Source organism: Dermacentor variabilis, chromosome 11 (genome assembly GCF_050947875.1).
Source record: "Dermacentor variabilis isolate Ectoservices chromosome 11, ASM5094787v1, whole genome shotgun sequence".
Lineage (NCBI taxonomy): Eukaryota > Metazoa > Arthropoda > Arachnida > Ixodida > Ixodidae > Dermacentor > Dermacentor variabilis.
In genome coordinates, this window is record NC_134578.1 from 43,661,033 (window position 1) to 43,680,667 (window position 19,635).

Here is a 19,635-nt window from a genome sequence, read left to right on the forward strand (position 1 = left end):
TGTTATCGCCCTTGGACTTTATATTGAAACACACGGCGACGCCGACGCTCACGCCGATGGCATAAATGCGCTGGGAGTGTCCATATAATTGCTATCGCAATAATAATTATTGAGAGATTGGTAACTTACTCTCCATGCCACTGTTTCACTTTTCGAAAGGTTGCGCACGACGTTCTCAGTACACGTATCTTTCTTACAAGTGACATCCTGTGATTAAATAAACGTAATTGTTAGTTAAAGGTAAAAGAAGGAATTCGTTCGTGAATGGATGCTTTCTAGCGAATTTTCGTGGATTGTTTTTACTTTCTACAACAGGGTTGCCTGGTAATTTCAATGGCGAAAATGAAACTCAATTCAATAACTGGTTTCCGGCGTGCATATGTCCCCGGTTGTAGTGTGAGTGCTTGGTTTATAACGTGGTTAAATTGTGTGTACGCACGGCGGGGCATGTAAAGGGGTGTCCGCGCTCAATAGTGCGCTTGTAGTGAACGATGAGCATGTTTATGTCCTACTTACATTGTGAACCAGTACAGTGAAGTAATTGCTTCAACACTCGAAACCTCGAAGTATAGGCCTCATAACGGAATTCTGTTCCAATGACATATTATCAACGCCAATAGCAATGACAAGAAAGACTCAATTTTTATTAGAATAATCAAGACAGCTGAAGGAAATACTAATAAAGAATGGGTTTTCGTAGTACGCCTAATTGTGGTCAATTTTGGGGGATTCTTGGTTCTAATAGGCAGAATGTGGCTCCTGCCTCTTGTTTTTCCCTTTTTTTTCACTTCGACATTCTTGACAGGTCCTATAGCTATGCAGGACTTCCTTCCCACGAGTAAAAGCGCAAATGGGCCCCCAATAGAGGACACTCGCTTGCCGATGCTATAGCTGCCTGATGTGATGCTCCCTTCGTTTATTTAAAAAAAATGGCTATTAATGCACCTTTCGCCCATTTTCTTGGTTGGTGGCCGGTCGCTGGCGGTCGAAAGTTGTTGGACGGTCACCAAGGGTACATAGGCGCCGGTACAACGGGAGAATCCTGTTGCGCGAACGAGTTACGTTCACTGCCGAATGCCAACTGGCTACTTTAACAAGCACACGCAGTCGCGAGAGCGTTGGGACTATTGAAGGTGTACAGGTGTTGGTGGATGACTCGACGAAACTAGCCCTTCTCTTTTTCCGCTCCCATTTCTCTCTCAGTGGCGGCTGCAAAAGGGGAGCTTCGCCGAGGGATAAGACACAAATTTTTACAAGGCGGCTTAAACGTTATAGCCACCTATAATAGCGCTGCAGATGTGCTTGTTGGCCGCTCCGTTTTTTGCAGAGTTGCGCAAGGAAAGTCCAAAAGCTAGCTCAATAAGAACCCTGCAACAAACATGCGAATTTAAGCGCATCTTTCGTTCAGTAAAACGAATCGATATTTTTTAGGCTTCCGACTACTTGGTTACATTTTTCAATCATCATGGATCGTCTCATTACAATTTTTTTTTGTTTCTTCCGTAGTCGCCCCCCCCCTTGATGACTTCGAAATACTACTGCAGGCCGACGTCTTGAGAGCGGAAACCCCGAGGACTGTGCCCTGCGATACACTTGCCTGTCACTGGTTGGAAGCAGAGACAGGCTATGACGCCCTTTCTTTAGACCGTCCGTTGGCATGCCGGGACTTCTACGAGCACGTCTGCTGGAGGTTCGAGGGCCCGGCAATCTACGAGCGAGCCAGCCTGAACCTGATGGTGCAGGTTGCTGACTACTTGACCTATATGGCAGACTCCGCCCACGATGACTCGGACGTACGCGAAGACGTGTCCATGCTCCGAAAGTGTATTGATGGCGACTCGAGTGCCGCGTCGTTTGCCCTGAACTGGTGGGTATTGTTTCACCCTGGCCGTTTTAACGACATATCTTACTCGGTACTAAACTTACCTTCGGTTATGAATCCGTGCGCAAGTTACATTAACTTTTGACTCAGTAAGCTGTCAAATAGCTAACGTAAGCATTTTCACATATGTGGAACTCATTTATGGTTCGGTAGCCGAATTCGTGGCAAGAAACACTCGTTTGATACCTAGTACTCGTGGGCATACACTTACCATAGAGAAAGCGACTACAGTGCAGTAAAAGACAAAAAAGTAACAGAGACCGACACAAGCGCTTCGGGAGACCTCATTATTCTTCCCTTGTCCGTTCCTTCAGTGTAGTCTCTTCTATTAAGGTTTGCTAGCTGACCAGTTCTGATATTGTACTGCAATAGCTGTACAGAAGGGTCAAATTTTTGACGCGTGGAGAACGCGTTTTACAAAGCAAAATCCGCACATATTGGAGTTCGAACGTGGCTTCCACCTGTTACCTCCCAAAGCCAGGGACTCCATCTCAGGTTCTGCTATAACCCCGATGCTGTATTCCAGGCACAGGGGCTTTTCAAACCTGGGGCCGACCTCGCAGAGTTTTTCGTTTGTCTCTTCTTTGCCATCGGACGGTCGTGTTAGCGATTGATATGTCCCGCATTGTGATTCGCTAAAATTTAAAGCCAAGCTTTCTTTGAGTCTTGCTTCGGCTTTCCCACTCCTGCTGCTGCTGTCTGGCACAGCGCATCGAGGGGGGAGGGGAGGGGGTCAGAGCGTGTGCATACATGGCTGGAGCGAGCAACAGGGGAAAGGCGACGCGAGAAACTCATTTAGACCATACCGCGTCGAATGTGCACAATGCCCTCTGGAGCTCGCTGGACGTCGCCACTTTAGCTGCTTGACAGTTGTAATTATCCGGGACCCTCCTCCAAAGCATTGCAGACACTGCAGCGCTTCCCTTTCTACTGACGTACGAGTCCAGACGGGGCTTAGATGAAGTTGTAGACAAGAAAGCGAAGTAACAGTTCCCATACAAAGGGAGGGGGGGGGGGTTGAGGTGACGTGAGAAGGCAAGAAAACCGTACAACTATACGCCAGCGGTTGCGAGGAAACTGGATAAGAACTTCAAGGTAGGGTACGATACGTTCCTGCAATTTCTGAAAAATAAGCACCATGCAAGTATGTTAAGTGGAAAAATTACTCAGGGCCTGCAGACGAAGAGCCGCATTATTGAAAGCGCACAGCAGGGTCCAGCCGACTCTATGGTAGTGGTCCACCGTCAAATGAACTCTTCTGTGCCCGCCGCGGTAGCTTTAGGGCAATGTCATTACTAGAGGTCGCGGATTGTATCCCGACCAGGGCAGCCGCATTTCGACGGCGGCCAAATAGAAAACGCACGTGTGCTTAGATTTTGGGACGCGTTAAAGAACATCACGGTGTCAAAATTAATCCTGAGTTCGGCGCTATGGTGGGCCTCATAATCCGACTGTGGTTTTGGCATCTGCAGCCCCATAATGCAAGTCAAGTTTAATACTTCTGCCACGATGCGATGTGCCATATGAGGCAATGACAATGCTCAAATCTCTTCGAGGTTATGAAATAGGGCACACAAAAACACTTCAAGCAAACACCGCTCCGTGTGTGTTCTGCGTACTACGCAGACAAACAACAGTAGCGCAAGTATGGTAAAATTTAACATTAACTCACCACTCTCTTGTTAGACTAAACGTTGAAGAAGTTATGGTTTCGCCTTCATATCACCACTAATTATCGTCAATTAAAGCCATGAGCACAGGTAGCTACGCTTACATCGATTCCCACAGTGCGTCCGATATGCATAATGCTTTCTCTTACGAACAATTCTAGCATAAGAATGTTTTTGTGAACAAAGGTGCTGCTCATTCGGTCACTTGCTACACCATTTTGTATTCTCATCATAGCAGAGTGTTTATGATGTCCTTAAATGGATTAAAGGCAAGGCTATTTGCGAAAATCATGAATAACTGCTATATGAACTTGCTTTTGTTGTCTCTAGGGACAATATCAACAGAAATTTGTATTACTACTTGGCCTTACGTAAGGGTCTTTCACGTCTAACTATTTTCCACGTATTCTCAAAGGCTCTTCGTACAACATGGTCAACGGAAAGGGAAATGTGATTCAAAGTAGCGACGCAACTTGGTCATCGATTCTAGGGCAAGCTTACGGTGTTCTTGTGCGCTAATTTAGGAAAATATTTGTCTGTCTCAGCCATGACGCGAACATTCTTTGTGGGCGAATGGCAATATGATTTTTCATTACGACAGGGACGTTACGACAATTTTTATCAACTGCCCGAATTCACCTTCATGAGAACGTCTTGCCCCGCTAAGTACAACGCTGCCGGCTGGATTCCCGGCCACGGCGGGCACATTCCGAAGGGCGCGAAATGTAATAAAACTCGTGTACTCTGCTTTGGGAGCTCGTTGAACAGCCCCAGCTGGGAGAAAATATCCCTCGACTTCAACTACAGCTTTATTCATCGCGCATTGGTCTCTTTCGGAGCACCTTATTTGTGTAATGAAAACTTTATTTTATGTAAGCTTGGTGAAAACTTTCCATTTTATTAGTATTTACTGGTGATGCGCGTGGTGCGCTATTGGAGGGCAGTTAACGCGACCGCCTTCTACTCTTCAACAATACAACTTGATTGCAAAAATGTATGTTGTTGAAGTGACAGGAAAGGTAAATATAGATAGTTCAGGGCTGCTGGTCATACTTTTGGTCGGTAGCGCAATTGTTTGTCATGTTGTATTGAAAATTCTGATGGCCAGCGCGGATGCCAGAAAGAATTGACGCAAGCGCGTTCTAAAAAGTTTGAGCCCTCCTTGCTTTTTTGCAACCTCAAGATCAATTAGAACATATTTATTACGTTGTTGGTCCAGGACAATCATGGGACACAGCGCCTTATTCGCCATGATAACCTCAAGAGCGTTACTGTGACTTGTTAAATTTTTTTTCTTTTTGTGCTATTCAACAGCAACTTTGGCGTTAGGAAATTCAAACACAGCAAGCAATGCCCGGCTCGTTATCCAAGCTTACCTCTAAAAGCTGTTGATCAGCTTTTGAAGGATCATTCTGTGACGAGCGTCAACGAATTTCTTTCAATAGTAAAAAGGCAAGTACCTTCGTTCTTCAATGCAGTTCAGATTTAGAAAAACATAAAACATCTTCACGAAATATTAAGTAGGCGTTAATGATTGTGTGTAACGTAAGACAAGCACTTGTTCCCGCTAAAGAAATTGTCAGTTTATGATTTCTTGTAGTAGAAGGGGATCCGTGTTGACTATTTCATTAAGAAACGCCTGCATCTTGTCGTACCGACTACGGCACGAAAATGCCTAAGTAGTGCCAACACTGAGCAAGAGATAGCAGATTTTCTTTCGAGTTGCGGTGGCTGCATTTCGATAGTGGTGTAATGCCTAAATGGTAGTGTTCTGTACACTTGCATTTTGTTGTGCGTTGAGATATTGACAACTGTAAATTGCGCTGAAGTCAGCCGCCTGCATTAGGACGTCTGTCATATACACAAAGTGCAGCATTATTCAGTAAATTTTGTTTTTCTTTTTTCAAAGCCATAGTCTTTAGATGGCGTAGATGTTTTTTTGTTGATGTCTCTGATTATACTTGAAAATTATTGAACACACAAAGACCATAAAGCGTCTCTGTGTATTGAAATACGGGTAGACGTAGACGTTCGCACAAGCCATCGGGACCACACAAGCCACGCGTTGCACAACTTTTACGCGCTACTAACGTTATTGCGTTTGAAGATATATTTCTTCCACAACAAAGATACAAGTATGTGCTTTCATGATGGCTATGGCGTTGTCCATGCATTTATTAGACCACATAAGTGGAACGCAGTTGGTCATTGCGCTTGTCCCCTCTTTGGTTCAGCAAAGCGTTACAAGATGGTGCTGCCGTCACTGCTGTTGTCCGCTGCTAACGTGTGTGTGTTCAAAAATTTAAAACGAGCAGCAAAGAATATCTTCGACGCGTAATTACATGGAATTGTAAAATGCAATCGCTGTTTAGTGGCTTTTAAGCACGTAGCAGGCCCAAGTGTACGTTTTTTGAGTCTTACTTAGATCACGGTCACAAATGCTGACGAACCTAGAAACGAAACAACGCATTGGTTGGTGTTGCTTTGAAATTGTTCGCGTTTGAATATTTTTTTACCGTACAAGGCCATGCATTTCGTTACAGACTTACGATACGCTCCAATAAAACATTTTACTGCCTCTCACAAGATCTCCGGTGTCATTGACTGATTTCAGCTACGGTGAAGTGTACAGTGTGGAAGTCAGACTGGAGCTTGGAATTCCGGAGCTCCGTCAAGTGATGACAACCGAAAGGGCGGACTCATTCTGTAGCTGGCTTGGTGAATCGGCAAGCTGCCACCTACAAGAGCGATTTAATGCCAGCAACGACGACATCCGACTGTACCAGAGGCTGTGGAACGAGCTCTATTTTGCACCGCTGTTCTTAGGAAATGTAAGTAAGCGTAAGCTGCAAAATATATATAGCGTCTGCGCGTCATGTTCCTATAGTGACAAAACTGATACAGTAAAGATCAACGTTCGAAGGTAGGCCGATTGACATAGCATATAATTTTTTTCTTGTCTACATCTTACAAGCGCACAGTTTGAGATCTTGAAAGACCTACTTTGTTTTGTGTACTGTCATAGACTTCTTGATCGGTCGCTTGGGGCACGTTTATTGTCTAAATTGGCGGAGAAATCACTGGAGCCTAATTTTTATTTAGGAGGCATAGTTATTTATTAGCACCACTTATTTGTTAGCTATATTCATTCAGAATATGAGGAGGAAGAGAAAATAGGAAATAGCATTAGTGCCTATGTACTTAGTGCAGTCCTTTATTGAGGAACGAAGACCTCCTAGCTCAACACATCCTTGATGTGTTGTACTAGAAACGGCCGAGTGGCAGTGCTCCACTCCTTCCAGCTCCCACGAAGCTTGTTTGGAGGAAATTGAAAGCATTAAGCTCTTGAAAGTGAAGGCGCAAAGGAGTTTACTTTGTACTGCCTCCAACATGAGCATGAGTCACAAGCCCCATTAAAACTATTCCAAGGGCGCATGTATTGCTGTAACGGCCGACGCACAATGTAATCAATCTTTATTATTTCTCCCGGATCGGCCACGCTTTCTTCCGATGCTCTCTGGGATCAGCTCAGTTTCCTTGGCCAGACATTTATCCACACGAGCGTAGAGTGAGAAGAGCTACAAAAAGCTTCGCCTTATACTAGATATAAAGGTGCCAAAGGCGCAATAATTAGAAACTGTGTAAACGCATTTGATAGTGCCAAGCTACCGACGGTATCTTTCTAGCCATCGCACCTTCCACTTCTTGAGAGAAGATAATATGCTTGTGATTCATACCAAAGAATCCATTCAAAAGTCAAATATATTTCTAAAACAATTTTTGATTGCACACCTTGTTGCGAGGGCGGGAAAGGCAAAAGTACATGCAACATCGTATACCTAGTCGTAAAACATGAGAGCCTGTTCTAGCAAGTTAAAACTAAGGAGCACTGTATTCTATGACTAGGCGTCGTGCCACACACTGAGCAGAAGCTGTACGTTCCAATTGTTTGTTTGCTGTTACGGCAGGGCTTAGAGTATTAGAGGGCCACAGAGCTTGGTTCGCATCTCAGCCGCGACTACCTAGGTGCACTCCGAAAGGTGGCTTTTATCTTACTTCTAACACAGAGAGAAGCTCACGCGTGAAGTTTTAGTGATGTGCTATGTTATGTAAATTACAAACTTCAAAACTTTCAGGATTCAGAGCAATTTGGCGTCACTTCGATAACTGCCACAGAGCCGGCAGGGACACATGCATTTTGACGGAAAAGAAAAGAAAACCTAAACAGAGCGTCTTTTTCTTGCGCAGAATGTCAGCAGCCCTATGTGGGATCTGTTCGGCAACGACGGCGATCAACCACGTAAATTGGCCTGCGTCAATATCCACGAGGGCCTCTTCCAGTCTGAGAGTGCGCAGGCAGCTGTTGTCGTTTTGGAAGAGAGGCTCACGGAAGTCTATCGAGTGACCTCAGACCTTTTCTACCAAGTGGTGGACGCGATGAATATACGGGTTCCAACCTGGCTGTCCAGGTGAGTAATTGCTACGTTTTAGAGCGCAGCTCTGAGCTGCCTGTTCCTGCGTTCAGCGTCCGTGTGCCTCAGCCTTGTACATCGGCTTAACCGAGCGAACAAGCACAGTGAAAGCTGAAAAACCGAATGCGGTGCGCAGCGGGGGATGAAATACGGCGAGAGCGAAGAGAGCGGGAGGAGGAAAGCGGAGGAGGAGGGTGTAGCGGAAGCATGAGGAGCAAAGCACCGGAAGCCACCTTGAAGCACAGCATAGGGTGCTCACGTGCGCTCATCCGCGGCAGCGACCGTGCCGGCCGTGCGGGGGAAAGAAATAACAAGAAAGAGAAAGCTTACCTTCGGCGTCATCTTTACCGTTTCCTGGTAAAGATTACGGTCCCATAAGCTGCAGTTGCCCGGAAGCGGCAACTTCGTGGCCGGTCTATATATCGCGCCACACATCGTGGATCTGGCAGCCCATGAGGTGGTCGGTGTGGTGCTTCAATATATGGCGAAATGAAAACAGGCATAGAGATGCGCTCAAATTTTGCAATAGGGAGTACCATTATCGTCAGTGACGTTTTTTTAATACGAATAGCATTTTTTCCTACTTCAGCTGTTTGGATCTATCTATCTATCTATCTATCTATCTATCTATCTATCTATCTATCTATCTATCTATCTATCTATCTATCTATCTATCTATCTATCTATCTATCTATCTATCTATCTATCTATCTATCTATCTATCTTCTGACGCCGACTGAGTGGCCAAAGTTGTCTAACTGCTTGGGTCACTAGCTCCGTGCTCGTGGCCTTGATGCCGTCGTGGTAACTCCACTATCATACCAGCTTCGTAATAGTTTACTATCATCATGACATGGCCGTCATGCGTTTTGCCTTGACCCAGTCGCCCAAGTTGTGTACTAGTGTGGCGAGTAAGCATGGGCTCGTGGTCATGATGCCGCGTAATCGTTGCATCACCGTTGTTTCAAATTTGTCATTCGACACTCATTATGCGGTTGTCGTCACGCCATCGTTGTCATACAGTCGTCATGGATTCAATGTCACACTGCCATAGTGATGACGTCATGGTATTTCAATCCGCATCATTCAACAGGCATTGTTGGAGTATGAGCACTGGCTGAGAAAAATTGAGGCAAACTGCAGGAAGCCCATAGAATTACCAAAAGTCCATATCTTCATCTATAATCTCTCTCGTAACTCGACGTGCAAATCATGACAGGCATTCACAATGCATGCGTAATGGTTGTCAGTATGTATTTTAAACTAACTTTTCCGAAGCGCATCCACAGCTGACGACTACGTCCTGTGCTATAGAACACGTCGCCAAAACCAACGAAATAGGTGCTACGTATAATTTGGTTAAATAAACCTCTGTTGACTAGGCGATGCTTCATTACAGCGCTGAGAAAGACACACGTGACTGCTAGTACTTAAGGCACATGCTCTTTATTGCAAATATATGGACGCCCAACCGCATTGATGTATTCGGCGCCGCTGCCACCGTGAGGTTCCTTATAATGTACAAGTTCAATAAAATCATCACCACACGCCGTATGCTGCATATGCGAATAAAAGCGTACGAGCCAGGCAGCGCGTGCGGCCGCCCCGGCCGCTGTATCTTGAAAGCCATCTGCGATGGGGACAGGGTCCGCCGCCCGCTGCATTTTCGCAGCTGAGTTCGCATTGAAGCGCGATGCAGCACGAAGGTTAATTCGCTCGCTGCTGCTGCCACGCTTCCTGACTCCAGCGTTTTGACGTCCAGTTTCAGCGGTCATCGAGGGAGATGTGTTCATGATTGCTTGTGCGCGCGTGACAGCATGCTTGTTCATTTAGTTAGTATGCCTATGTGTGCAAGCATATACGGCCGCTAAAACTACTATCCTTACTTCGTCGAGCTAGCTCTCCACTTATTTGCTATCGCAATCAATGCTTCACCTTTCGGGCGAAACTAAGACTTTTTTTCTATAAATTGGAGCTTCCTCAGGCCCCACATTGGTAGTTTTGGCATTTCGTAATGAATGAAACATGAAAGCGCGTCGTAACCTGCGTTTTGGTATTACGTATAGTGCACGCGTCTTCTTTTCGGTCGGGGCATCTGCGTCAGTAAAGAGGTCGCAATGTCGCTTTCGACAATGGTTTGTATCAAATGACTAATCATGTTTAGCCTCTTCCTACACTTGCTGTCATGTTCATTATTATTATCACAACTTTATAACCACACAATGAACACAATATATAGCACGTGATCAGCAAAACCTGCAGGACACCTCTCTAGTGAAGCCGGGCAGCAGAGCCACTGTCAGCAGTGACACGTGCTGTAGTTAACAAGTGGTATGCGCGTTACAAGGAATAACAAAAAATAAAGTGAATAAACGTAGCAACAGTTTTATAAACTCAGCGCAGCAACTCGTATAACAAAACGTTACGTAAATGAAGATGTGTTGTTGGGCAGCTCAATAATATTTTAGGTATAGAACCTATGAAATTCGGTGCAGCTTGTTTCCACTCTTATAACTACGCGTCGGGTCATCTCTCGTAACGTTAGACATATTATAGTTTTTGTCTTGTTTTCTCTTTGCCAAAAGGTTCAACAGTGCACTTTGTTAAAACTGCGTAATTAACGAAGTAGGCCCGAAACGTTAAAGTTCCTTTCCATTCAATATATGCTTGTTATAGAAACGAAAATTGGGCTTATATATTTTAATGTACGGTCGCTCTGTTCTTTTTGCCATTTTTGTTTTTATTTTCAAGTTGAACAACGATTTAAGAAATAGCACGTAACATACGTCCAAGAAGGCAGTAACCGAAAGCTTGTGGGAGCTGTTTTCGAGTATTCGACTGCCGAAACATATTCGTGTTATACAAGATACACGAAGCATTTCTGAGTACCTTTGAAACGTATGCCCTGTACAATAGGCACGGTCATGTACTCGTTTTGTGTGCATGCAGGCACGCTGAAGGCGAAAACCCACGACTCCAGCGTCAGCGAAGGCCGGGATACCAAGCAGAATTAGAATCTGTGCACGTGGAACTCCTCGGTATGTCGGATGCTGCTGCGACGGACTACGAGACCTCGGTGTACTCTTGGCAGGCACGTGCTACCACATTTCCTCTATTCAGAATCAATGCATCTTAAATGCGGCAGATATTCCTAACAAAGGAGCTCACATTTCCTAGAAGAAACCGGGAGGCAGACTGATGCATGAACGAGAATTCCAGGCTGGCCACTATAGGTCCACCTCTGTTTCTTTATTTATTTACTGAAACTTTTGCAACTGTACACCAATTGGACATATTAGAGAAAGTGCAAAACACGGAGTGCTAAGACCCGTTTAATTGTGTTTCGCAGTGAAGTTAAAAAAACGGGACCATGCATTTGGTTGGCACACTGTCACTTGTGTAATGGTGGCCATGCTGTAGAGCACAGCGTGAACATCCACAATTTCGAGGTAAACATTTGTTTATCGTGGTCCCAGAACCCGCACTCAGTAGAGCGAATTCCTGCCCCTTACTTGTACATTTGGAATAAGAATAAGAATAAATAAGAAAGTACGTTTCCGGTCATTTTTAAAGAACCTTTTCTAACTTTTAGGTCGCTAAAATGTACCCAATTGTTTTGTCATGCCGCTAAAAATAAAGCCTCCGGTCATTAAACAAAAAAAATCGTATACATACAACACCGCTAAATCTCGGAACAAAAGCGCTAAAATGGCAACACTGATGCGACATTGGCTGACGCAGATCGGCGGTAAGCATGGCGGCTTAGAAATTGTGTTTCATCTGACCTTTATAGACCGCATTTTATGGAAATCCGTTTTTTATTTAAAGCAAATGTTTCTTTGGCATCTTATGCCTTTTTCACTGCTACAGCTGCTGCTGTCGTTGTATTGCACGTCGCGTCAGGTTGGTTCAGAGCGTGTATACACAAGGCAGGAACGAGGGAGAAAGGAAAGGCGACGAGAGAAGCTCCACTGGACCTTTCTTTGACGTCGCCACAATGTCGTCTGCAGCTACCTGCGCGTCACCACAGTACCCACTCTATTGCTGAAATTATGCGCGAGCACCCATGAGCGAATTGGACAAATTGCAGAATTTACCTTTGCACTTAGGTGCAACCGTCCAGAGTGGAGTTAGATAGAATTGTACACAGGCGAGGCGGGTAAAACCGACGCAGTTACGAAATGGGTGAATATAAGCCTGGCAACTCTACGCTCGTAGCTCGCACACACAGCGGTAGGCCAAGGTGGGAAAAATGCGACGTATGAAGGCTAGAAAAACGCAACTACGAGACATGGAAACAGTTGCGGAGAAACTGCGTCAGTTTAAGTTAGAGTTACGCTAGAGTATGTTTCTCCTGTTTCTGAAGAAAAAGCACGAAGTAGATTCTTCAAGCGGATAACTCACCTGAGACTTGGGCACGCAAAGCCGCATTAAGTCATTGCAGCGTCCGGACCACACTACATGGAAGCGGCAGCCGTCAACACGCTTATTTAACCGCCTCGGTATAGTTTTGTGCCATCGGCGTCCAATGCCACAAAATCACGTTCAATATCGACCATGGCAGTCACATTTCCACTGTGGTTACATGCAAAAGCGCTCGAGTAATCAGATTTAGGTGCACGATAAAGAATACCACGTGATAAAATTAAAACAGGAGGGGGCGCGGTCATTGTGAGATTGTGGGCTTTGCAGGCAATGCCCCATAATTTACTTGCGTTTAACACTTCTGCCTAAATGATTTGCGCCGCGTGAGAAAATGATCATGTTGACCTTCTTGAAGGCTATCAACAGTGGCACACCACAACGCCTCAAGCAAACACGTCTCGTGGTCTGTTCTGGGTACTACGTAGACAAACACAAGTGGCGCACGCAAGTTACGCTTAACATCAACTCGCCACTCTGGTATTGCATTGAACTCTGACGAACTTAAGCATTTGCCTTAAACCTATTAGCGTCAATCAACGAAAACCGCAAAGTAAGGTTTGCTTACAACCATTCCCACAATGCGCGAGATCCGCATAATTATTTTCCCCTCTCTCTCTCTCTCCCGTACGACGTTGACTCATGCATGACTCGGACGCCTCGGTTGTTACTGGCATGAGTAACCTCGCGCGGCGCATGAGTCGAAACGCAGGAACTGAAATACAAAATGATACCGTATGGGCCCAGACCATTTGCGGCACCTTGACCGACGGGCTTCCACTGACTCCTGTTGATTCTCGCAGGCGCGCTACGATTTCGGTCGCAATGTGCTCATCGTTCCTCAAGGGCTGCTGGCAGTGATGGCTGACATGACTTATGTCGTGGAGCCGATCGCTTCCGTATTTCTCTTCACGCAGCTGATGAGACCCCTTTTACCTCAACCATCGGGTCCCTACTCTTGGAAGGTAAGATCGGGGCTCAAAGTATACATACCATCTTATGGCTCATACCTTAAATAGCACAGGTATAGTTGGCATCTTGCCTTTAAGTCCATTGGGTATTAGATTTTTGTCGGTAGAAGATGAGGACGTCATGCCTTTCGACTTAATTATACTGATGGACCTCCACTGTTTATGGCGGGCTCGAATGGCCGGTCTTTTTTTTTTTGTGAGCCTTACAGCCGGCCTGCGTGGCTGCTCTTCCGGAAGGTATTTCCAAGCTTACTGATGTAATTAAAGATGAAGATTGTCCTCCGGAGTGGCTGGCGAGGACTGAGCCCCTCGCAACATTGAAGAAATTTTAAACGTGGCATGGCCTGCCACAATCTGACTGACCGCATAATATGCATGCGCACAAGCTTGAAAGTGTGTTTGTGCATAATTATGTATCGCTTACATTACAAAAAATGATACCCTTTGTGTTTGCTACGTGAAAGTTCCGGCAATAAAGAAAAAAAAGTAAAATTATCCCTCTAGGCTATGGGTGTTTCCTTTAGGAATGATCGACTGTGCTGCTGTCTGAAAGCGCATCGCAGCAAGCGTGACATATGCTGTATGACCTTTAGGCGTGAAGGGGGGGGGGGCATTGCACTCTACGTAAGTAACAGGCAAATACAGGAATTTCTTGCGAATATATATATTTGCTTATGTATCTCAGGCTTATATTTGAGAGAGAATACACATCTTCTCTTTCTACGCAATATGACGCGCTTTCCCTTAAAATAGGCCTGTCCCACCGGCAACACTATCCATACAAATCGATGCAGTTTCGCCTTGTACATGCTAACGTTTTCAGCACGTCTGTAATGAAACTAATTCAAGAAATAACGAGCAACGCTCAAGAAACCCTCGACCACTCATTGTCGACGAATTCAAACAATAATACACATTATAAAGAATTACAATAACAGGATTAACAATGCACTACCGTACATGACAAATCCCCATTTTAAGAAACTCTCCCTTGAGTTTGTATTTCTTGCTCTCCCTGAAGGTATCTTGACTTTGGGTACGTACGTGTTTTGAAATTTTAAGTCTCGACCTGTGGAGATTTGCTGTGCAAAGTAATACATTTAAACCAAGGTTTTTTGTTAGACAAAAGAATTGCCAACTTTACTGAGTGAAGAGTTCATGAAATATTCTAGCACTGTTGGCAATGGACTGTGCAAAGCATTCAGGTGTTATTTCCATTTCACTGTTCACAAATTTCGAATTAGTGTGGGGCAATTATCATAAATATACAATTGTTTCTTTCACCGTAAAGTTTTGCCCAACTAGTATGGTGAATGTTCATTTCATGAATTCCTGGGCCCGAATTCAGAAGATGTTTATTTCATGGCTGCTGCTTGTCACTGAATGGCCGCTTTCGCTGACATGTCCACATCATGATTGGCGGAAATACACGTTTACGAGCAGATTTAGCGTAATACTTTTCCGGAATACTAACGATGGTCGGCTACATAATAAACACCGCGCAAATGCCATCCGGACTCTTCAAAGGCTGCTTCGCTAGACTTGTATTTTAGGTAAATAATTGAGATTGTTTTCATGTTTAGTTGCATTGAGGGTATGCCGCTGCTGGCACGTGGCTATGCAATGTTAACAAAGCGGGGCCTCAATTACAGGCGCTTTTTCTCCGTAAGTGCTATTTGCGATATGCCGGCATGTCTAGCATGTCAAGCACCATGAGTGGCTGGAACGTGTATTGCGAACAATTCTAGCCCGAGAGCTTTTGTGACTACGTTATAATTTATACATCCCCTTAACTTTAAGGCGGATACCTGGCTGGTATGACGACCAAGACGTGTGCAATATAAACAAAACACTAAACTTCGTGCTTGAAATTCGCTTACAAACCATGCTTGTTATGACGCTTCCGATCCCGTTAGACTTCATTTTTCTGCGACTACGCACTCTACATGCTGTGTGTCTATTGTGCAGACATATTTCGTACCCTGCGAATTGTGATTCTTATCGCAAAAGATCCAGTGTATTGTTTAGCCGGAAGCTTCCACGACGTTATTTTTTTTTAATAGCGCAGCTCTTAAGCGCCCGTTCCTAAGTTTAGCGTTGGCGTGCCTGGTCGGTGGCGTTATACATCGTAAGCGAAAGATGAAAGCGGGCGCGGACGAAAGAGTGAAAGAGGGATGCACGAGGAGTAATGTAGAGGAGGAGACTAAAAAATTACCGACGATTACGTTACTTCCTAATGCGAAATTTGAGCGCAGCAAATAAGCTGTTTCACCTTTTGGATAGATTGAGGCAAAGAAATCGAGCAACACATGTATGCGCTATCACATAATTTTTTTTTATTTTTCACACGTATTCCTTTAACAAAGACTCCACTAACAGTTCTTGACAGTCATGAAGGAAGCTTTGTGGTCGGAGAAATAGACTGATATATGTTCGACTTGGTACACCAATGCTTGATTCTCAAAGACGAGATCTATACAAGTGCCTCGCGAGGTTGTCACAGCCGTGGGGGAAGCAGAGGCTAAGCGCCGCCGCCGAGAAGACCCTGCCGTTCGCGCCGCCGAAGCGGAGGCTCATCGCCGCCGTCGAGAGCAACCAGCAGTAAGCGAGGCTGAAGCAGAAGCTCATCGCCGCCGCCGAGAAGACCCTGCAGTTCGCGCCACCGAAGCGGAGGCTCATCGCCGCCGTCGAGAGCAACCAGCAGTAAGCGGAAGCGGAGGGGGGCGGCGTGTACACCCAGCGGCAAACGATGGGGGCAGAAGCGCGCGCAGCAAGCGGACAACACGATAAAGGGAGGAGGGAAGAGATAGCAGCGACTGACTGATGCCGCTGACGACGATAGTGAGTCAACCCCAGCTATCCGCCACACAAGAACAGGGGGGGGGACCCTTTCCTCCTCTTTCTGCATGGCGGCGACGGTGTTCTATGCAGTCACGTTATCTTGACTCTCTAGCGGCGTCAGCGGCATCCAGCGGTATCAGTCGGTCGCTGCTAGCGCTGGGGGGATGAAAGGGGGGCGGAGCTGGTTACGAGGCCGACGACGACGACGACGACGACGCGAAACCCAGGAACGGACGCCAAAGAGCTGCGCTCTAAAAGGAAAGCATGAGGCGGATAGTGGAGGAGGAGCGGAGGGAAACGGCTGCGCATGCGCAGAGTTACCTGCGGCCGCGGTATCCACTGCCACGTGAGCGATCTCATCGGCGCTTCCGAGGAGGCGCCTAGGGGTTACGCTCGTCCGTGGCGTCAGCTGCTGAGGGCAGTCCGCGGTACCAGCGTGTGTGACGTGTACCGCTGCTCCTGCAAGAGGCGACGGCGAGCGGCTACGAGCAAGGCTCGATGTGACGCCCCCTTGGGTGTTGTCGGCCCTGATGCTGGTGGTGCGATTTCCCGCTATAAAGGGCCGCTCTCGTCGTTTGTTGAACGAAGGCGCGAGGACCAAAGCGTAGTGCCGCGCCATAGGGACTGTGCGGCGACGATGGCAACGATATAGCGCGGGAGTAGGGCGCGTTGTCTCTATGGAAACAAAGCGCGCTACTCACAGAGTTCTCTTCCTAATATAAACCTATACATTAATAATACAAAATATTCGCACTCGAAATAAAAACGCGTATAGTTCTGCGCCCAAATTTTGCATTAGGGAGTATCGTAATCGTCGGGGACTTTTTTGGAGAGGGTGCGGTCAAAACAGGGCTATCTGAAGGACCATGAGAATAGCCACAGGACCACAGCTTCCATGCCGTTGTCAAGTGGCCATATAACTAGTGCCGCTATTTTTATTGTAACTGTTTTCGCTAACATTAGCACAATGATATCTTTGACCCGGCCCTTCTAGTATCAGAGAATGGACGAGCTTTTCCCTCACTGCTTTCCCACTCGTTGCCTTTCAGTATGCACATGACCAGCACTTGGCTTACGTGACCGGATGCCTACGGTCTGTTTACAATGCCTCCCTCGACTTCGACGGCAATCCAGGCCTGCTGCTGGAATTCGCTCTAGAGTCCGCGCTCCTGGGTCCCCTTTACGACGTCTACCATCTTGACGTCCACGAGGGCGTTGGCCGAGAGGTCTACTTCAACCACCGCTACACGAACTCTCAGCTCTTTTTTGTGTTGTGGGCCATGAGTCACTGTGGCACTCGGCAGGGTGCAGAGCTGGTCAACGCAGCGGTCAGAAACTCGATGCGTTTTGGAAGGATCTTCAACTGCGGAATCGGAGACCCCATGTTCTCGAGGAGGAGGTGCAATTTCTGGGTCTACTGGTGAAAAACAAAAACCATGGTGATGCCGAAGCCTGTGTGCAATGTGCTTTGTTTCCTATACTGAAGTATTGCGTGAAAAGGCTCAGGAAGTGACTCAAATGTATGCCTATATGAAGTTAAGATAAGGGGCGAACTGATGCAGGCACTACGAGTAACGAATCCTGGTAAAGTGCCGCAGACAGTCTTGCGGATGCTTTGATAGCTGGACTTATGTTTGTACTAGGTGGCCTTGTTATCTTTGGCGCTTTTGGTTTGTAGGTTAGCGAAATGTCGCGTGGTGTCACTGGTAGCGGCGGTTACGTTTTAACTATATGGCTGTTATTATTCGTTGTTGATTTCTTTAAAATGAAACTGTTCATTACTCTAAAAAAGGTACATCTTGTCATAGTTGTGTCTTCGGTTTTCGCAAACTGTACATCTTTAAATCAGTTGGTAGTAGCACGTCTCCTCATGTTGCCGCAATTTTCTTGATAAACTATGTGTGTGGTTTGGTTCAGTGTTGAGAATCTGGCCGCTTGTGGCTTCAAATGAGCGCAAATGCTTTGAGCCGGTTGGACTTTTGTCGCCATTCTAAGCAATACGAGCGTGACAACCGAGCCCTTGCCTCTTCTGTGTTAAAGCGTTATTGACTATCACAGTGGACTGCTTTCAAGGCAAACGATGAGAAATTGGGCATTGAACGTCCATACGCACATTGAAACAACGCGGACTACGTTGTAACATAATCAATACTCCTGAAAGAAGAATAGGGTGTAATTGAGACTATATTTAAGACACACTGTTACACCGAAAAATTATTTAGGGTGTGATTACACCCATATTCACTTTTAAGGCTGTAAGTTATTCTACAGTGTAAAGCAGAGCAAATTGAAAAGCAACTACGATGAAGCACCGTCCTTTCCTTGAACCCGAAATAAAGTGCAAAATTTCCGTTTCATTGTACGCTCCTCCATTCACTCAAAAATAAAAATAAAACGCCAAAAGGACGCATTGAAAGATGTGACCCTAAACAACCACGCAAGAAAAAAGTGGAGTAACTATCGACAGTAATTGTTAATGTAAGCGAATAGCCAGAATGAACTAACGAACGAGTGAACGAATGAATGAATGAACAAACGAACGAACAAACAAAGGTATAAATCAGCAAAGGAACCAACGGAGAAATGAACAAAGGAATATTTTTATTGCTGAATCTGTTCAACGATTAACCATGAATTAATAAAATCTTTATCGTCGTAGTTCACAAATTCCAGGAATGCAAGAAAGCACCTAGAATTTTCGACTGCTCACGAGCCTTAATGAGTTTGTGCCCTTTGTAGCCTAATATTTCATGTAATGTTTTGCCCTAGGGAGGTACAGAAATCTATGCGCCAAGACAACTAAAGCCTCCGCAGCGCCAACGAGTATCTGCTTAGATGTTAACCCAAAATTTGCTCAACTTGCCTAAGCAGTTGTAATGTACTTGTTATCAAAGTAACCATGGGCGTTAAGGATAAATATAGCGTTGACAAAGTAAGGTGACTTGAGCCTTCAGCCAGATAAAAACCTTCAGCTTTCGGCATCAGTTTCCATGCGAATGAAGGAACGCATGAATATTCACTCGTTCATTCTTTCGCAGAGCGCCAGGATAACCGGCTGAAGTCGGGACACCGAGAATCATGATTTGTACGAACATTTTTTCTATTCAGAGAGGAAAAGTTCCTAGCTTTCACTTTTTCAACGTTCATATAAGGAACAACTCAATCATTCCTGTATTTAGCGGAACAAACAAATAATAAAGGCGGCCAATTAGCGCCTAAATACAGCTGGAAAAAGGGTGCAGGATATTTCGAAGCGGCGAAAGCGGACATTTTTGGGGTTCGTTTCAAGCTAGGAAGAGAACCGGACCACCCATCGAGCAGTGGGAAGCCGAGCTGGCGAGCTCGAGCCTAGTAGACCAGCATCGCCTGTTGAGCGG

The 19,635-nt window shown here is 45.7% G+C and overlaps 1 protein-coding gene across 1 annotated transcript; it reads left to right on the forward strand.

Annotated features, from left to right (window-relative positions):
* Positions 1–13,251: 13,251 nt before the first annotated feature.
* LOC142563871 (uncharacterized) lies at positions 13,252–18,592 on the forward strand. Its single transcript, XM_075674544.1, has 2 exons — positions 13,252–13,411; positions 17,308–18,592. The coding sequence occupies exons 1-2, from the start codon at positions 13,307–13,309 to the stop codon at positions 17,680–17,682; spliced, it is 480 nt and encodes a 159-aa protein (XP_075530659.1). The 5' UTR covers positions 13,252–13,306; the 3' UTR covers positions 17,683–18,592.
* Positions 18,593–19,635: the final 1,043 nt, after the last annotated feature.